This window comes from Leuciscus leuciscus, assembly GCF_965113295.1.
Source record: "Leuciscus leuciscus genome assembly, chromosome: 11".
Lineage (NCBI taxonomy): Eukaryota > Metazoa > Chordata > Actinopteri > Cypriniformes > Leuciscidae > Leuciscus > Leuciscus leuciscus.
This window is the reverse complement of record NC_138735.1, coordinates 16,765,762-16,784,754: the sequence shown is the minus strand read 5'-3', so window position 1 is coordinate 16,784,754 and position 18,993 is coordinate 16,765,762. Positions and strand designations below refer to the sequence as shown.

The following is an 18,993-nucleotide window of genomic DNA, read 5'->3' as shown; positions in this document are numbered from 1 at the left end:
AAGTGCAAGGGCTCGAGCAACGAACTGTTGCTATGGTTACCCCCTCAGGAGAACGCGACTACTGTTCCATTTAGCGCTTTCTGATCAACTTGGACTCGTAGTTTTGAGAATTGCTTTGTTTTGAGGGATTTTAAGCCCAGTAATTCGCACCATGGATTTCAATGAACTAATAAAAACAAAATCTAATTTTTAAAACGTTTTCACCGTAATTTTCTACACTGTAAAAAGTTAACAACTTTTAAAAAAGTAGGAAACCTGTTGGCTTAAAATGAAGTAAATAAACTTAATGCGCATTTGAAAAAAATAACTTATGTGGAGTATTGTCAAGTTAAGTTGTCAACTGATAACTTTTTACAGTGTACAATGCAATAAAACAAATGCAGAAATAGCAGGTCATGTTTTGACAAATGCAGTAAAATAGGGACAAATAACCGTGAAAACAACATTTTTATTAGTGTATTCACTGGTTGTCTTTCTAATTTGTTGTACTTGGGTAAAAGAAAGGTGAGATAATGATTGTTCCTAACTTCATTCTCAGTATAATTGTTCTTAAACTGAAACTATCTGCTATGAAAATTGTCTTTTCCTTAAGATTCTGACCATAATATGCTCACAATCTCATAGAATGACACTTGTGATTTGACATATCCATGTGTCATCTACACTGAACAGCAATGTAGGCTGTGCAAAGTTCAAGATTAAAAGGTAGAATCTAAAGCACATTGCAGGAACATGTTCCTTTGCAAAATAAAATTTGTGGAGCATTACACTATTCGCTAAGCTTAACCAGTGCAACAAATGGAATCCATATTTGTTTAAAAAAGGCATCAAATGAATGTTTGCGCTTGTGATCTTATTCTAATTAAAAAAAGAAAAAAAAGTGAGACAATGCTTTTATACAACAACACAATGAAGAGACATTAGACATGGTTCCAAATGCATAGGATAGAATCAGAAAAAACTGAGAACTTGCCTTCGGAGAACTTTAAATACACCCCTGATTTCAAACTCAAGTGAAAATACTGGATTATCTCTCATCTGTCAAAATGATGTATGGTTAGGCACTTGTAAAAAATAAGTTACTTTTTTCCCCACAGCTTTTGGGTTTTATTTGTAGGTATGGCTGGATCATAGTTTTGGATTAAGCAAATAAAGCAGAGAGTGTATGGACCTTCGGAAAAAGGAAACAAATGTAGGCGAAATAAAAAGCCCCCCTCCACAAAAAAAAAAAAAAACTTTTTTCCCCTTAAGCCCTTCTTGCAAAGAGACATAATAGTTTGATGGCTTTGTGAAATACAGCATTCAACATCCTACAGGATCAAAGAGCAGGATGAGGAAGTTGCCATATTGCATTTTCTTTTCTTTTTTCAGATAAACAAGAGGGGAAATGGGCAACAGACAAACTGTGGGACAGAGAGGAGGGACAGGAATGATCAGGCTGATTTCAGCCAGTACAGAAATTGGGAATGTGGGTGGTTTATGACGACTTCTCCTTCCTCGCTCTGGGAGAATCTGCTCCGCTGGCACCAACAGATCCGTTCACACCATTGGCTGTTACAAACACAAATGACAAGAGGCTTGACGTAAGTGATTAGCAGTTCATTTTGTAGTTTAGATCCCTATAGTTTTGTTATACTGAATATCAGTGACTACGTCTCCAAGCGGAAAAATGCTACTTAATGAATTTGCTAAAAGGGACAGTTCACCCAAAAATCTGTAATTTACTCACACATGTCTTTCCAAACCAATAACACTTTGGTCAATCTATAAAACACAAATTGTGTCAAGAGCTAGAACAAACCTTAGTTCTCATGCATCTTTTGCACACATGTTTGAGCTTCTGCGTTTACCATGTGTGATGTGCTCTATGTATTTGTGTCGATAATCCTTTAGATGTAAATGAAAAACGATATTAAATCCGTTCATCATATCAAGAGAACAAATCTCTTCACAAGACTTGGATTAAACCACTCGATTCATACGGATTTGTTTTTACGAGCCATTATAACCTTTTTGGATCTTTTAACTTATGGTTATCTGGACTTTCAAGGGAGGAACAGAAACCTCTCAGGCTTTATTAAATCTTATGGACTTGGAACGATATCCGGGTGAGTAAATGATGATAGAATTTTCCTTTTTGGGGGGTGAACTCTCTCTTTAATAAAAGCAATACACTTTAAATACAACCCTATTTTCATGCATACAGTGCAACCTCAAGTACTTTACTGATTAAATGTAGAGTGTAGATTCTAGATTTGAACAAGGGCTCTTCTGATTTTGCCATTTTGTGTATATTGCAGTATGTGAATATCTGTGCAGCACAGGACTGCCTAAAGTTGACATGTTAGAGCAGTGGATTTCAACCTATTTGACTTCAAGGCCCTCAGTGTCCAAAACAATATTTGAAGGCCGTCCCTCACTCACTCAAATTTCTACCCGATAAAATATTTTAGAGCTTGGCATAACTAGAAAGATATGTAGTCATTATAAAAATAAAATTCTTTAAATATATTTCTTATTTTTTGGTTACGTCATCTTGAGGCCCCCTTGGAAGTTTGTTGAGGCCCCCTGGTAGAGAACCACAATAACGAAACATACATGCCTTTTTTCATTCACGGGACGGGCATTATGTTAAAAGTTTAGTTCACCCCAAAATTGTCATTAATTACTTTAATTACTAATTACAGCGGCCAAAAACAAAAAGCTCAACCGAACCTGCTTGACGCACAAGAACAAACCTCATTGGTTGATGTGGAAGCTCGAACGTGCTGCGTAACACAAGAATTAACCACATTGGTTCTTGTGGAAGCTCAAACGTGCTGCGTAACACACGAGAATGAACCTCATTGGTTGATGTGGAAGCTCAAACATGCTGCGTAACACGAGAATGAACCTCATTGGTTGATGTGGAAGCTCAAACATGCTGTGTAACACGAGAATGAACCTCATTGGTTGATGTGGAAGCTCAAACGTGCTGCGTAACACGAGAATGAACCTCATTGGTTCATGAGGAAGCTCAAATGTCCTGCATAACAAGAATGAACCTCATTACTTCTTGCACAAGAGCAAACGTGCTGCGTAACACAAGAATGAACCTCATTGGTTGATGTGGAAGCTCGAACGTGCTGCGTAACACGAGAATGAACCACATTGGTTGATGTGGAAGCTCATACATGCTGCGTAACACGAGAATGAACCTCATTGGTTGATGTGGAAGCTCAAACGTGCTGCGTAACACACGAGAATGAACCTCATTGGTTGATGTGGAAGCTCAAACATGCTGTGTAACACGAGAATGAACCTCATTGGTTGATGTGGAAGCTCAAACATGCTGTGTAACACGAGAATGAACCTCATTGGTTGATGTGGAAGCTCAAACGTGCTGCGTAACACGAGAATTAACCTCATTGGTTGATGTGGAAGCTCATACATGCTGCATAACACGAGAATGAACCTCATTGGTTCTTGTGGAAGCTCAAACGTGCTGCGTAACACACGAGAATGAACCTCATTGGTTGATGTGGAAGCTCAAACATGCTGTGTAACACGAGAATGAACCTCATTGGTTGATGTGGAAGCTCAAACGTGCTGCGTAACACGAGAATGAACCTCATTGGTTCATGAGGAAGCTCAAATGTCCTGCATAACAAGAATGAACCTCATTACTTCTTGCACAAGAGCAAACGTGCTGCGTAACACAAGAATGAACCTCATTGGTTGATGTGGAAGCTCGAACGTGCTGCGTAACACGAGAATGAACCACATTGGTTGATGTGGAAGCTCATACATGCTGCGTAACACGAGAATGAACCTCATTGGTTGATGTGGAAGCTCAAACGTGCTGCGTAACACACGAGAATGAACCTCATTGGTTGATGTGGAAGCTCAAACATGCTGTGTAACACGAGAATGAACCTCATTGGTTGATGTGGAAGCTCAAACATGCTGCGTAACACGAGAATGAACCTCATTGGTTGATGTGGAAGCTCAAACGTGCTGCGTAACACGAGAATTAACCTCATTGGTTCATGAGGAAGCTCAAATGTCCTGCGTAACAAGAATGAACCTCATTACTTCTTGCACAAGAGCAAACGTGCTGCGTAACACAAGAATGAACCTCATTGGTTCTCGCACATCAAGCGAACATGCTTGAGATTCCGTTTACCACAACTGATGTGTGAATTGATGAATGTTTAGGTGAATAAAAGCTTAAATTCAATCCGTTCATCATATAAAGCGATAGTTTCTCCAGAAATGTTGGACTAAATCGCTCAATTCATATGGATTAGTTTTACAATCTCTTTATGAACTTTTTGAAGCTTCAAAGTTTCAGTTGAGTAGTTGGCTATGGAGACAACTAGGTCTATGTCTCTGATTTCATCAAAAAGATCTTCATTTGGGTTCCAAAGATGAAAGAAAGTCTTACGGGTTTGGAACGACATGAGGGTGATTAATTAATGTAATTTAATAATAATAATTAATTTAATTAATAATGTGTGAACTATCCCTTTAAGAACTCAACACAATACTCGCGCTGATTGACACACCTGAGGTGCACGCAGAAAGCCGCCTTTTGCAATGCCAAATTCAGTTATCTTTCAAAGTTTATTGCACTTGAACAGTGTCAAAATGCCATCTTGGCGAGTATTTTATGTAAAAGCTTATGTAAAGAAACAGTTCGGATGCATGTCAGTTGAATATTAGTAAAATAAAGTGACTACAGCCATAAAAATGACTTGGATCATTGGTCATATCGCCCAACCCCAATTGGAACAGTAGAATCAGATCTTAAAAAAAAAAATGGGCAAAACTGACCTTTCTTTGATTTGCTCTTAGAAGACGACGGTTTCTTTTTTAAGGTCTGAGTCTGTGCATGTTCTCTCCATCGTCGCAGCTGGAAGTTGATAAATTTCCACATCATAAAAGCCTGAGTGGTGCATATTGCAGCCAGGACAGTCACCCTGAGAGAAACAGAGACATTACAAACAAATCCAACAATAATACAAGCAAAAGGTCATCATTACTTCTTCCATCATCTGGTGTTTAACTAAATCACTTCCATCCAAAAGGCACTCACTTCCAGTAGAAGAGCTTTTACAATGTGATTACATATTCATGTTATGATGGAAATTTTGGGACACTAGAGCAAATTTTTATATATGATGCCAAGTTTAGTTTTTTGCCCAAATGACTGTTGACATCTCTCACTCTGCAAATCATTTTTAAAGGGATGGTTCACCCAAAAATGAAAATTAGCCCATGATTTACTCAACCTGAAGCCATCCTAGGTGTGTATGACATTCTTCTTTCACACGAATACAAGTCCATCAAAGCAAATCCATCTATGATAAAAGTGCTCGGCACGGCTCTGGCGGGGTAATAAACGCCTTCTGAAGTGAAGCGATGCGTTCGTGTAAGAAAAACACGAACTTTAAAACTTTATCAAAAATATCCATATTTAAAACTTTATCAACTATAGCAGGCGGCATGTGCAAGTCGACTTGCGCCAAAAAACTAACCCTTGACGATGCATGACGTAGGATGTAGGAGTAGCGTAAGCTTAGACGCCTCTCGCGGTTCAAACAAGCAGGGCTGGGCAACCACGTTCGTCATTACGTTGTGCGTAAAGTTCAACGGTTAGTCTTTCGCTGTAAATCGATGCGTACGGCCGTCTGCCGGAAGCTAGTTATTTTAGTCGATAAAGTTAAAGCTGCCGTCGGCAAGTCTGGCAGATTGGGTCGATTAGCCAAAATTTTGAATGTTTACAACTCTCATGCCCCTCCCCACTACCAGCGAGCACCCTCCCATCGAGGTCGTGCTCGTCAGTGCGTCACTGTGCGTGTGTACCTGATTTTCTGTGAACGCGTCCGTCTCTTCAGCATCGATCAACACCATGGACTCGGAGGTAGGCTGCCCTGGCTAATCTATCCATAGATAGCAATAACCGAGGAATTGGAAGCTTGTTAGTAGATTTTCTCTCCGCCATCACGCTTCATGCAATCTCCAGGCGAACTTCAGGCGTGGCGTGTGCATGTGATATTAACGTGCGCGAGTGAGGGGGATCTGTGGCGTGTGCACGACCTGTGATTGACAGTCAGATCTCACACCCCCCTGCGCTGATTGGACCTGATGAAGCGGGAGCGCTGGATTTTTGCAAAACAAATAACACGCTCCAGGTGGAGTTAGAAGCTCGGGTTTTTTTCTAAAACCACCTTATTTATGTTGTTCTGTCGGATTATAGTGTCGATTACACTGAATATGATCAAAAAAATGTTGCCGACGGCAGCTTTAATTATGGATATTTTTCTCACACGAATGCATCGCTTCACTTCAGAAGGCGTTTATTAAGCCACCGGAGCCGTTTCGAGCACTTTTATCATGGGTGGATGCGCTTTGATGGACTTCCAAAAAATTATACCCATTGACTCCCATTATATAGTTTGGAAGAGCCAGGACATTTTTTTTATATAACTCCGATTGTATTCGTCTGAAAGAAGAATGTCATATACACCTAGGATGACTTCAGAGTGAGTAAATCATGGGCTAATTTAAATTTTTGGGTGAACTATCCCTTTAAAAAAGCGTTGCACATACGACATAACCTGTGCAGTACAAACCATTTGAATTCAGAGAATTTTCTACTTCAAAGCTCTACAGAAATTCAACCATGTCACATGTAAGGCACTTGGTTTATAATAAGGTGCTAAAAAACTGATTCTTGAAAAACAAAATCAAAACAGCAGTTGCTAAAGAGCAATCCAAAATGCTTCAAAACATTTGCATGATTAATCTATTCATCACTGCAGTGAGGAAGTGTAAAGCCCAAAGTATACTTCAGCCGTCCTTTTGACGTAATTATAATCATCAGGAGGGTTCGCGGAAGTCCACACACCCCCGTCCGCGTGCATCCCAATTGTGAGACCGCGCGGCCGGTGCGCGTACAACAGCGCACGCGCAAGAAAGACAGAAGAGTCAAAACAATTGTACTGCACATGTGTCGAACTCGGCCATCCGCGGTCGAGTATACTTTGAAAGCTGAGGACACAACTGCGTGCAAGACGCGTCCGGGTGCAGAAATTTAAGTATACCCAGGCCTTGAGGATTTGGCCTAACACAAGATGATCACCCTACTTACCGAACAAACAGGACATTAAAGCTTCCCTCAGCGATGTTCAGACCCTGTTTCTCTGCTCCGGCCAGCCCAAAGCCCACAGTAAGAACAGACAGGGAAAGAGTCAACAAGCGGCCCAGCACAAACAGAACAGCCCACACTGAAAACCTGTTAACATACACAAAGACTTCATAATGGTCAATCATCCTTGCAAACGCAGAATTGTGCTGATATTCATTTATTTCATATCTCCTTGTGCACAGTAAAAATCATTCAAAGTGTTTATTAGCTGGACTTGCTGTGTCAAATGAATGGCACTCACCCAGTCTGCCTTTCCTCATTGCTGAAGTAAATGAGTCGGGAAACATGGAAGAGGAGCTCAACAAAGTAATGCAGAACCAGCAACACCAGGCCCAACCGGTTCAGACTGGAAATAGATAATTAATTGTTTAAACATGAGTGAAACTACTACATTATTAGTCTTTGAAAAGTGTAATTATCGTCACTATGCATGGTTTTGTAATTATTTCACATGTAAATGACAGTCATGTCCTAACCAGGACACTCAAGAGCCACATAAGAGCCACTCAAAAATATTTGATGTTTAACAGAAGTCTCATTATAGCTGTTCATCAAAGCTGTATTTATTTTAGCAAGAACACAGAACCTAATATTGTAAAATGTTATTACAATTTAAAATAACTGCTTTTGATTTTAAAATTATATTTATTTTGATTTTTAAATGGTAATTTATTCTTTGTGATGTAAAGCTACATTTTCAGCAGCCATTACTCCAGTCTTCAATGTTTATACCGTGAACGTGTGCATTTAATGTTGTAGTAAAATATATGTGCCCTGACAACGGTTTATGATAAATAAACATGACAAATTAATTGCTTACTTCAGAATGTAGGCTCCTGCAATTTGGACCAAGTAAAGACTTATATAAACAAGCTGGCGAGGAATGTCTTCCTGAAAAATAAAACAAGACAACATTGTCATGTCTTCTGTCAATTTCCGTAAAGTAAAAGTTTGGTAAACAAAGGAACCTCTGGAGAAGGAAACTGGTCCCGTCACAATAACAGGATGCATGAATGAGGTTTCAGTGCATGTTGTGCATCCTCAACACTGGACACACTACGTTGACTTTGCTTGCTTACTTTCTTGGCCTTCTGGAAGTAGAGCTCGGGGATTGCATGAAGCCAGTAGCCGAGCTGACAGATGTAGTAGAACTTCAGCTGGAAACTAAAACAAGACAACGAACTTCTTCAGCATCTTCACGACTTGTGGAAATCAAATGTCAATGGTAATTGCATTTGCTAGCTGTGTGTTTCATACAGTAGGTCTACAAAAATCAGAAGAGAGAATTAGAGGTAGACTAATGCAAGATAATTTGATCAGGAGCGTTGAGATAGCTTCTGAACTGTCTTCTCGTGCGAACCAGCTCAGCAGATCAGTTTACCAAAGAAGATGTAACTTATGAGCGCTGGGTGGAATATGAACCTCCATCATTTTACGGCCCACTTCAAAAACAACCATCACTTTCACACCATTAATTAGCATATTCCATTTCTTCAGATTTAAACGCTAAGCTTTTAAAGGGATAGTTCACCCAAAAATGAAAATTCACTCATTAATTACTTATTTATATCGTTCCAAACCAATAAGAGTTTTGTTAATTTTCAAAACACAAATGAAGAAATTTGTAATGAAATCTGAAAAAATTTCTGTCCCTCCATTGAAAGGCTATTCCCCAAAACTCTGACCGTTCAAAACGTTCATAAAACGATATGAATCGAGCGGTTTAATCCAAGTCTTCTGAAGAGATCGCTCAACCGTACTTGCTTGACGCATGAGAACAAACCTCATTGGTTCTTGCAGAAGCTCAAATGTGCTGCGTAACACACGAGAATGAACCTCATTGGTTCCCGTGCGTCAAAAAAGCAAGCTTGAGCTTCCAATTACCAAAATGTAATTCTCGATGTACCTTCGCTGATCAATATTCATATGTGAATAAAATCTTAAATAAAATCTGTTAACCATATAAAGTGATCATGCCTGTTCAGAAGACTTGCATTAAACCGACTGATTCATATGGATTTATTTTACAATCGTTTTATGAACGTTTTGAAGCATCAGAGTTTTGGGTGAATAGACTTTCAATGAAGGGACCAAAAATCCTTGGATTTCAAGAAAAAAAAAAAAAATCTCTTAATTTGCGTTCTGAAGTTGTATGGGTTTGGAACAACATAAGGGTGAGTATGGCAGAGTTTTCATTAATGGGTAACTAACCTTTAAAATAGTCTGCATTTCACAGAAGCACAGATAGCGGTACTTACGGCATAAGAGTGTGCGGGTAGCCGTCCCACAGGCTGACGGGGTTGGACAGGAGGTTCTCCTTCAGATTAAGCAGAGTAAGTCAAATGAATCCTTCAGACACGGCTATAAACATCAACCTGCACATAAGCTCCTATTTATATGAACGGAGTAGTAAAGTTCTTACAGAGACAAGAATGCTGGCTCCCCACAGGCAGGAGAAGAGGTAGAACGCACTCAGCTGCCCTGACTCGTTGAACTTGCTGTGTTTGGTTTTGGAGAAGTGCATCTTCCTGTTGATTTTCTGAACAGTCATGGATTCACGTTAAATGGCATAAATCAAAACATTTATTAGTATTAACAGTGTTGCACCAAAACACTATTAAGATACATTAACATTTATGCAAAAATGATATTAACATTTCAGCTAGAGTAAGCTTATTCATTCACAACGGGATACTTACATCCAGCACATATTCCTGAATAATGGCGTGCATGATAATGGCCACTAGCATGTAGAAGAAGACGGTGGCCACATCTTTCAGACCGTAATGGAAGTAATTCACTGGTGTTTCCTCTGGACCCCCTAAAATCCACAATACAACCAAAACATAAGCATGCATGCACACTCAGTATGGCTACCTTCTTGATTTAATCAAGTATAGACATATCTGATTTGTTTGTTTAATCTCAAAAAGAAAGATAATGAACAACAGAGCCAATGCAGTTGATTTTACTAATTATTGTTTGATCCTTTGGAACGGAGCAATAATCTTGCAAACTATAAGGAGAGAATAATGATAAAACAAACATATGTTGTTATAAATGTTTTTAAATTATTGAGCTAACTTATGAACAGCCACAGCATCAAACATCAGCTCATTAGTAGACAAAAACTTGTTGGAACAAACCCTTCTGTTTAAATTATTATAACAGAAATGGCACACAAACAAATTTTGACAGAAAATAATAAATAAATAGACAAAAAGTTGTTTATACTCAAGCTATGCAAATAGACCAAAATAAACTGGAGGTTATTTACCACATACTTACCATTTGCTGGAATTGTAACATTGTACTGCACAGTTATGAACAAAACCGCTACCTTTGATGTGATCTACATAGAAAGAAACATAAAAGGGCAGTCAATACAAAAATAAATAAAGGAATATTTCACTCTAAAATGAGAGACCCGTCATTATAGAATGACAGTCAGTCAGTCTCTTTCACTATTCATTTTTATTGTATGGAAAATAAGGTTTACGACGCAAGTGAATAGTGTTACAGAAAATAGGCCATACAGATTTTAAAAGGATAGTTCACCTAAAAATGAACATTCAAAAATGAAATTACTTGCCCTCATGTTGTTCCAAACCTGTATTAGTTTTCTTCTGTTGAACACAAAGGAAGGTATTTTGAAGAATTTTGGTAACCAGACAGTTTAATGGTCTGGCTAACAACATTCTTCAAAATAACTTATTTTGTGTTCAGCAGAAGAAATAAACTCTTACAGGTTTGAAACAACTTGAGGCAGAGTAAAAATGTTTGCTATTTTTTTTTTTGTAAAACAGTAAACTATACGTTACCTTTAAGCAACAGGGTAAGTCAGTCACTGAGTTATAATTTTTGGGCAACCTCTTGTTCCTTTAAGTTAATGATATGGCTATAAGCCACATACAGCTATTATAATCAGTTTTTCATACAATACACACATTCTTCAAGATATCATAAGACACATCTGTTTAGAAATTCCCATTAAGAGCACCAAATCCGTTTCATTACTGTAAACTTCATTTCCCATGATGCACCAGTACTGGCGCTGATATTCAGAAAACGATCGTCCAAATCTAACGGTTTTGCAAACTCGCATTCCTAAGTAACGAGGGCTGAGAGTGTAAAATCACTAAGTCGCTATCAGTAAAAGTATTTTGGTCGCAAAAAATCGTGGCCCTCCAGCTGCTGTGCACCGATGACAGCGCTCAGTCATTCTCCGATTGCCACGTAACACTTCATTTGCGCGTAAAAGTATCAGTGCAGCTACAATGTTACGTAATCATTTTTACAAATCAAGTCTTATATTCCGGTCAATACTTCTTTAAATGTAACACATATGCGCGTGCTTTTCATCTCGCGGGTTTTAAAGTTCCTTAAATCGCTTCATAGGGAATTCCTATCTCTCTCTCTCGTGCATCATGTTTCTCTGAATCAAAATTCCCAACTATTTCAATGGAATAAGGCAGTAGCACCTTAGCGTGAGAGTAGGCTAAACCCTGCATTTATATGAATCAGAAATGCAAAAGAATGTAAAAATTCTGCACATTTAAGGTAAAACCAAAAAGTGACCGTTTCATCTGCAGTTAAAGGAAGTGAAAGGATCTGTTCAGACTATGACAGAACAAGAAAGATCCGCTATAGGTTTCTTCTAGAAACACTGATCAGGCTGATTTGTCATCAAACTGGTCTTAAATCTGGAACAGTGAATGAATGAAATAAAAGCGGATTCTCACCTCAAACATTAGACCCAGCAGAAACACCATAGCAACACAAGACACAATATCCGCATGGTTCTGGATCACAAACTCGTGGCTGAGCACCGGTGGGTTCTTGTTGTTCTTTTTTCGGATTCCCATCTTGGTGGATGTTGAGAGAACTTTTGGTGAGCGTGAGTGAGGAACACGTCTTCACTATTGTTATCTGGCAGGCACGTCAGTCTTAACGCCTACTTCTGCCTTTCTTCTTCCATCCTCTTTTTCAATTTTAGCCACTTTATACAACGACAGAAGTCGCAGTAGCGCCATCTGCTGGACTGGAGGACAGGAGAAGTTTGATTCATTCTCAGGCCGAGGGCCTGAGCAGGGACCCCTTTGTACAGTGAATAAAAATAAATAGAGGTTTATGTATATCTAATAAACGTCCTTTTTGTTAATAAACAAGAGTATATGGACCTTAGCATTAGATTTCAGAAAACTAGTTGAGGCTGATGATGTGTGGGTCGTTTCTAATACAAAGGCTGAGGGATTGGCGGCAAATTTGAAATCTTTCTCTCTGACCACCGTAATCAAGCTCTTGATATTTTCATATTGTTTCCTCTTTTGGAAAGTCATAGAAACGCTATTATGGATCGTTTCCATATATGTTGTTGTAATTACCATTCACCACTATAGAAGTTTCCTCAACTAATGATGCCTCAAAACCCTGGAAATGTGAAAAGGGTATTTATACATACATACATACATATATATAATTAATATTATATAATAAATTCCTGTATTTACATATCTTTGCTTAGTTGTGGATGGTATTGTGGTCCATATAATTAGGTGCGAAAAAAAATAGCTTCAATATAAATGGTTTGTATTAAAATACAAAAACTTGCTTTTAATAAGGGGATGAAATAACATCTATGCCTTTGCAACATGAAGTACAGTTACTTGGAGGTCTGTTGCTTACTGTAAAACTTGTAAAGCTGCATACCAAAGCAGGCATTTCCTGCGTTTCATTTTTGACAATGGCCAAACCCACATGATCACAGCACTTTGACAAGATGTGGTTAGATGGAAGTTAAATGCTAGTTTCAGATCAGAACCTAAGCAATGACCAGAATGCACGGTTATTTCCTGGTTGAGAAGAATAGAAAGGCTGAGAATGAAAGTATAATTGTGGGAATGGCAGACATTTCTTCTTTTGGTTCTGTATTCAAAGTGTCAGGGAATGAATAACTGCTGTGATCATTTATTGGTCCTCCAACATTGTATATCTAAAGACGTATTTGGGTGTGTATTACATCACGCAGTATCTGAAGGATTAGCTCACATGGGTGTGGTTTACACCGTCATCTGAATTATGGGAAATGATACTAGAATCAAGAAAGCATAGACTCGTCGTCACTGCAACTGAGCACGTAAGAATGGAAACTCTGGTAAGTTTTGAATGGGACTTACCATTTGAACTGATAGCTACTGAGAGGATATGTGCTGATTTACTATTACACTCGGGAACATCGCAAAGTGGCTTTACATTGTTAGCTGCTGTATAAGAAGGCTTAGCAAATACATTTTGTCCTGGTGTTTACGACAAATGTTGTTTCACAACACAACATGGTAACAGTAAGTACTTGATTTATGTACTTTCAGGATGTTTTCTTTAAAATTGTAAATGTCAACATTTAATATGTATTTATTAGGCAAGACAAGCCTATTTTTTATAACACATTTCATAATGCAAACTGAAAGTGCTTTGGCATGATAAAGCAAAAGAAAAACATAAGGTTTAATTTTTAACATTAGGTAACTACATTAGTTAAAGGGATAGTTCACCAAACTAGTTCACTCACTCTCAAGTTGTTCCAAACCTGTATGAGTTTCTTACTTCTGTTGAACACAAAAGAATGTTGGTAACCGGACATTTGACGGTAGCTATTGACTTCTTTAGTATTTTTTTTCCTAATCTGGAAATCAATGGCTACCGTTCAAAGGCTATGCTCGTAAGTTCATGCAGTAACTAATGCATTTAACTAATGTTGATGAATGAAACCTTAAAGTGTCACCAATCCATTCCGAAATAGTTTGAGAACATAAAAATGAATGACATTTCAGGCCCTCTATGAAAATTTACTTTTGATCACATGATGTAAGTCAGAATATTATTAAAAGTTTTTTTTTGAAAACAAATGTGCTAGTTTTGATAGTGTGCTGCACATTTTGTACACATTACATAATGTTACCATTCATTATTCATTGTGTATAGTGGCTTGTACTGGACAAAGTCCAAAACATTAATAGATAGCAGAAACACATTCAGATAAAGAACTGAACCATAAGTCGGTTCATTCATTCACAGCAGTATTTAGTTGGTATAAAACAATGTTTTGATGTCCATCTGTTCTCTCTCTCATTCCACACAGGTTATCAGTTTTGGATAAAGACATGAAGGGAATGAGTCAAGCAGCTGTTCTCGTTGACAGGAACTAAATGTCTATCTACATATTCAGCATTAACAAACACAATCTGCCATCAGCGTTCATCAAATGCCCTAAATCACAATCATGACGTCTACTGGAAGGAGATTTTCTACTTTTCGATGGCTATGCACCTTTTTTGGATTCATTTTTTATTTAGGAGACATTGTATCAGACCTGTTGTTATCTGTGCAGTATTTTAGAGGCGCTCATATAACCTGGGCCGCACTGACTCTTGTGTTTGTTCTGGTCGGATCTGTTTGCATACAGATATTCAGCTATGCATGGTTCAAAGATGATAAAGAAAATGATGAAGTTGTTGACAAAGGTCTGTCCACTTCTGATCTGATCGGGATACATTTACTGCAGATAGGCATTTTCACGAGGTAACGTCATGCTACTTTATCATGTGACTCAATTCGAACTTCGAACCAAATATTAAAGTGATAAATTGTCCAAAAATGTACATTCTGTCATAATTTTCTCACCCTCATGTCATTCCAAACTCGTATAAATGTATTTCTTTGGTGGAACACAAGAGAAGATATATTGAAGAATGTTTCAGCTGTTTTTGTTCATACAGTGAATGTCAATGGGGTCCAAGACAACACTGAGAAAAAAACACTGATTTGAAATGCCTAATTTAGTTTTTCACAGAAAAAGTAAGTCACAGTTTTTGAAAGTATAGAATGCACAGAATTAAAAGTGAAAAAGGTCATTTTTTATATCACAATTCTAACTTTTTACTCGCGATTGCGAGTTTACACGTCACAGTTCAAACTTTATAACTCACAGTTGAGAGTTTATATCTCACAATTCGGGGAAAATAGTCAGAATTGCGGGATAAATACTTTTTTATTGTTTTATTCCTTGACGGAAACAAGCTTCCAGAGAAAAGATATGAGGGTGAGAAAAATGATGACTGAAGATTCATATGTGGGTGAACTAGTTCTTAAATTAAGAGGAAGGAAATTAACATATAGCATCTCCACACTTGGGATTCTTTACTTGTTAAATGTGTATATATTTTTTTTTTATTATGCTGATGCAAACATTTACAAATTGAGATAATCTTTTGGCCTATCTGTTACTTTAAGGTATTACCATCTCCTGAAGAAGAGTTTTAAAACCCTGTATTCAGGCAAGACTCAAGAGGTGGAGCATTCACGCCTTTTCGCCCTCGCTACGGATCTGAGCATGCTCCGCATGTTCGAGACGTTCCTGGAGAGCGTTCCTCAACTCATTCTGCAGGTCTATATCATACTGGAGCACAACCATCGATCTAATCTGCAATGTAAGTCCTGCACAGATACAATAATTACATGCCAGTCAATGTTGAGGGTAACAGATTACAAGTAATGCAAGTTATGTAATCAGATTACTTTTTTCAAGTAATAAGTAATGCAAATTTAGTTACTTTTTCATATAAGTAATGCAAGTTACTTTTTCCCCATTCATTAAAAAATAAATCCCATTCAATAAGCAAATGACTTTAGATAAACATAACATTTGTGTTTCATTTTTTATTAAATTTTTTCTGCAATCCAGAATAGCAGCACAGCTGAAAGGTTTATTTGAGCTGCGCCCTCAACTGTACAGGCATGAACTTGCATTTATTTCAGCGTTAGGCTTTTTTATTTCACTTTTGGTATGAAAGGGCCTTTATATTGGTCAAACTTTTTTTTAAACACAGGGAGAAAAAACAAACAAAAGTAACATAACACTAATTTCCAAAAAAAGTTACACAATTAGTTTCTTTTTAAGGGAGTAAAGCAATTTTGTAAAGCATTACTTTAAAAGTAACTTTCCCCAACACTGTCCGCAGTCTAAACTACTGTTAAAAAATCTGCGGTTTGTAAGATAAAAAAAAAAAATGTTTTACTTTTATTCAACAAAGAAACATTGATCAAAAGTGACAGTAAAGACATTTAGAATTTTACAAATTATTTACACTCACCTAAAGGATTATTATGAACACCTGTTCAATTTCTCATTAATGCAATTATCTAATCAACCAATCACATGGCAGTTGCTTCAATGCATTTAGGGGTGTGGTCCTGGTCAAGACAATCTCCTGAACTCCAAACTGAATGTCAGAATGGGAAAGAAAGTTGATTTAAGCAATTTTGAGCGTGGCATGGTTGTTGGTGCCAGACGGGCCGGTCCGAGTATTTCACAATCTGCTCAGTTACTGGGATTTTCACGCACAACCATTTCTAGGGTTTACAAAGAACGGTGTGAAAAGGGAAAAACATCCAGTATGCGGCAGTCCTGTGGGTGAAAATGCCTTGTTGATGCTAGAGGTCAGAGGAGAATGGGCCGACTGATTCAAGCTGATAGAAGAGCAACTTTGACTGAAATAACCATCGTTACAACCGAGGTATGCAGCAAAGCATTTGTGAAGCCACAACACGCACAACCTTGAGGCGGATGGGCTACAACAGCAGAAGACCCCACCGGGTACCACTCATCTCCACTACAAATAGGAAAAAGAGGCTACAATTTGCACGAGCTCACCAAAATTGGACAGTTGAAGACTGGAAAAATGTTGCCTGGTCTGATGAGTCTCGATTTCTGTTGAGACATTCAGATGGTAGAGTCAGAATTTGGCGTAAACAGAATGAGAACATGGATCCATCATGCCTTGTTACCACTGTGCAGGCTGGTGGTGGTGGTGTAATGGTGTGGGGGATGTTTTATTGGCACACTTTAGGCCTCTTAGTGCCCATCGTTTAAATACCACGGCCTACCTGAGCATTGTTTCTGACCATGTCCATCCCTTTATGACCACCATGTACCCATCCTCTGATGGCTACTTCCAGCAGGATAATGCACCATGTCACAAAGCTCGAATCATTTCAAATTGGTTTCTTGAACATGACAATGAGTTCACTGTACTAAAATGGCCCCCACAGTCACCAGATCTCAACCCAATAGAGCATCTTTGGGATGTGGTGGAACGGGAGCTTCGTGCCCTGGATGTGCATCCCACAAATCTCCATAAACTGCAAGATGCTATCCTATCAATATGGGCCAACATTTCTAAAGAATGCTTTCAGCACCTTGTTGAATCAATGCCACGTAGAATTAAGGCAGTTCTGAAGGCGAAAGGGGGTCAAACACAGTATTAGTATGGTGTTCCTAATAATCCTTTAGGTGAGTGTATATTTTAAATTAATGCTAGACGTTATATAATCTTAAAAAAAGAAGACGAAAATTAAAAGAAAAAAAAGTAACATTTGTGTTTCATCAATGGTTCCAAGAAGAACCTTAGATGTTATAGGTACATTCATGGAACTTTTCCATTCCACAAAAGGTTCTTTATTGTGGAAAATGGCTCCATGGAATGGAATGTAAGATTGGAAATGGATACAAATATTATTAAAATGCTCTTTACACTAAGACATTTTTTTACTTTTAAGAACTGTTCTTTGTGTAACCCAAAATGGTTATTTTATGGCACCACTCTTTATTTTTAAGAGTGTATGTCTATATATCAGCGTAAAAGACTGATGTAATCAGACTGATTTGTAATAAAATAAAATCTCTTTTTTTTTAGACATTAGCATGGCTGTGTCTTTCGTCAACATAGCCTGGGCCACGGTGGATTATCGGCGGTGTTTACGGCGCTCTCTACCTCACATTAATGAGATGCCATGTGGAATCCCAACAGCTGTCTACTTGTTCTACAAAATATTTACCATAACCCCTCGAATCCTCAGCCTCACCCTCTTCATCATGCTTTCCCCCTTAAGTACTCTAGCAATGGCCTTGATATGGCTTGTGGGAACCATCTGGGCAATTGTGGAGAAGACCGATTTCTGCATGTCACCAGTCCTTGAACATCTTTATCGAGCCATTGTTGGAGTTATCCTGGTTTTTACCTTCTTTAACATTAAAGGAGTGAACACCAGAGTTCCTATGACTGTGTATTATATTGTTAGTGTGTGTCAAAATCTTGCTGCACCTATTTTGTTGTATCTGCTCAAGCCGGAGTCTGAAAGGACTGACTACTTCGTGCCCATTATATTTTTTATATTGATAACTAATTCACTCGGACTGGGTTTTCTGGGACTCTATTACAGTCTCCTGCACCCTCGTGGATCTGTGGCAGATGAGATAGATGGAATAGAGGAACTGAAACAAGAGACAAAATCAACTCGTTTTGATCGTTTTTTACAAATATAATACTCTTGATCATAAACTAATGAACTTGGTTAATGAAAAAGAGCATATTTATATTTCTGCTGGATTTGGTCAAGTATGAAAGATCTATGTTTAAAAATGCTGCTATGGAATGATATCTGATTTTTCAGGTATAAAATGTTGAACCTTACAGGTGTCATTGAACTTGTAATAATGATGAATATAATATACGTTTCTGCCAATGTTTACATTCTGTTCATTTCATCCTGTCCCAGGAAAGCTGTTGTTTTCAAACCTAAAGTGATTGCAAACACAAAGTTATACTACTTTGACTAAGTTTGTGTTTACTGAAAAGTTTTTTGAAAGAAAGAAAGAAAGAAAGAAAGAAAGAAAGAAAGAAAGAAAGAAAGAAAGAAAGAAAGAAAGAAAGAAAGAAAGAAAGAAAGAAAGAAAGAAAGAAAGA

The 18,993-nt window shown here is 38.0% G+C and overlaps 2 protein-coding genes and 1 long non-coding RNA gene across 4 annotated transcripts; 2 read left to right on the top strand and 1 right to left on the bottom strand.

The window, feature by feature from the left end:
- Nucleotides 1-15: 15 nt before the first annotated feature.
- On the top strand, nt 16-1,264 carry LOC309509922. The gene is made up of 2 exons (XR_014210116.1): nt 16-257; nt 329-1,264. It is a non-coding gene; the product is annotated as an uncharacterized lncRNA (long non-coding RNA).
- On the bottom strand, nt 429-12,163 carry tram1 (translocation associated membrane protein 1). The gene is made up of 11 exons (XM_082184907.1): nt 11,935-12,163; nt 10,481-10,544; nt 9,892-10,013; nt 9,615-9,731; nt 9,451-9,509; nt 8,272-8,356; nt 8,013-8,083; nt 7,434-7,538; nt 7,136-7,279; nt 4,816-4,961; nt 429-1,551 (listed from the first exon to the last, which is right to left on the bottom strand). Exons 1-11 carry the CDS (start codon nt 12,055-12,057, stop codon nt 1,478-1,480), a joined length of 1,110 nt encoding a protein of 369 aa, XP_082041033.1. The 5' UTR covers nt 12,058-12,163; the 3' UTR covers nt 429-1,477.
- Nucleotides 12,164-13,066: 903 nt separating this feature from the next.
- On the top strand, nt 13,067-18,778 carry xkr9 (XK, Kell blood group complex subunit-related family, member 9). 2 transcript variants are annotated; one of them, XM_082184423.1, is made up of 4 exons: nt 13,067-13,346; nt 14,331-14,770; nt 15,482-15,678; nt 17,944-18,778. In XM_082184423.1, the coding sequence occupies exons 2-4, from the start codon at nt 14,472-14,474 to the stop codon at nt 18,570-18,572; spliced, it is 1,125 nt and encodes a 374-aa protein (XP_082040549.1). In that variant the 5' UTR covers nt 13,067-13,346; nt 14,331-14,471; the 3' UTR covers nt 18,573-18,778. The 2 variants fall into 2 exon arrangements, with proteins under 2 accessions (XP_082040549.1, XP_082040548.1); XM_082184422.1 differs by lacking the exon at nt 13,067-13,346 and adding an exon at nt 13,353-13,533.
- Nucleotides 18,779-18,993: the final 215 nt, after the last annotated feature.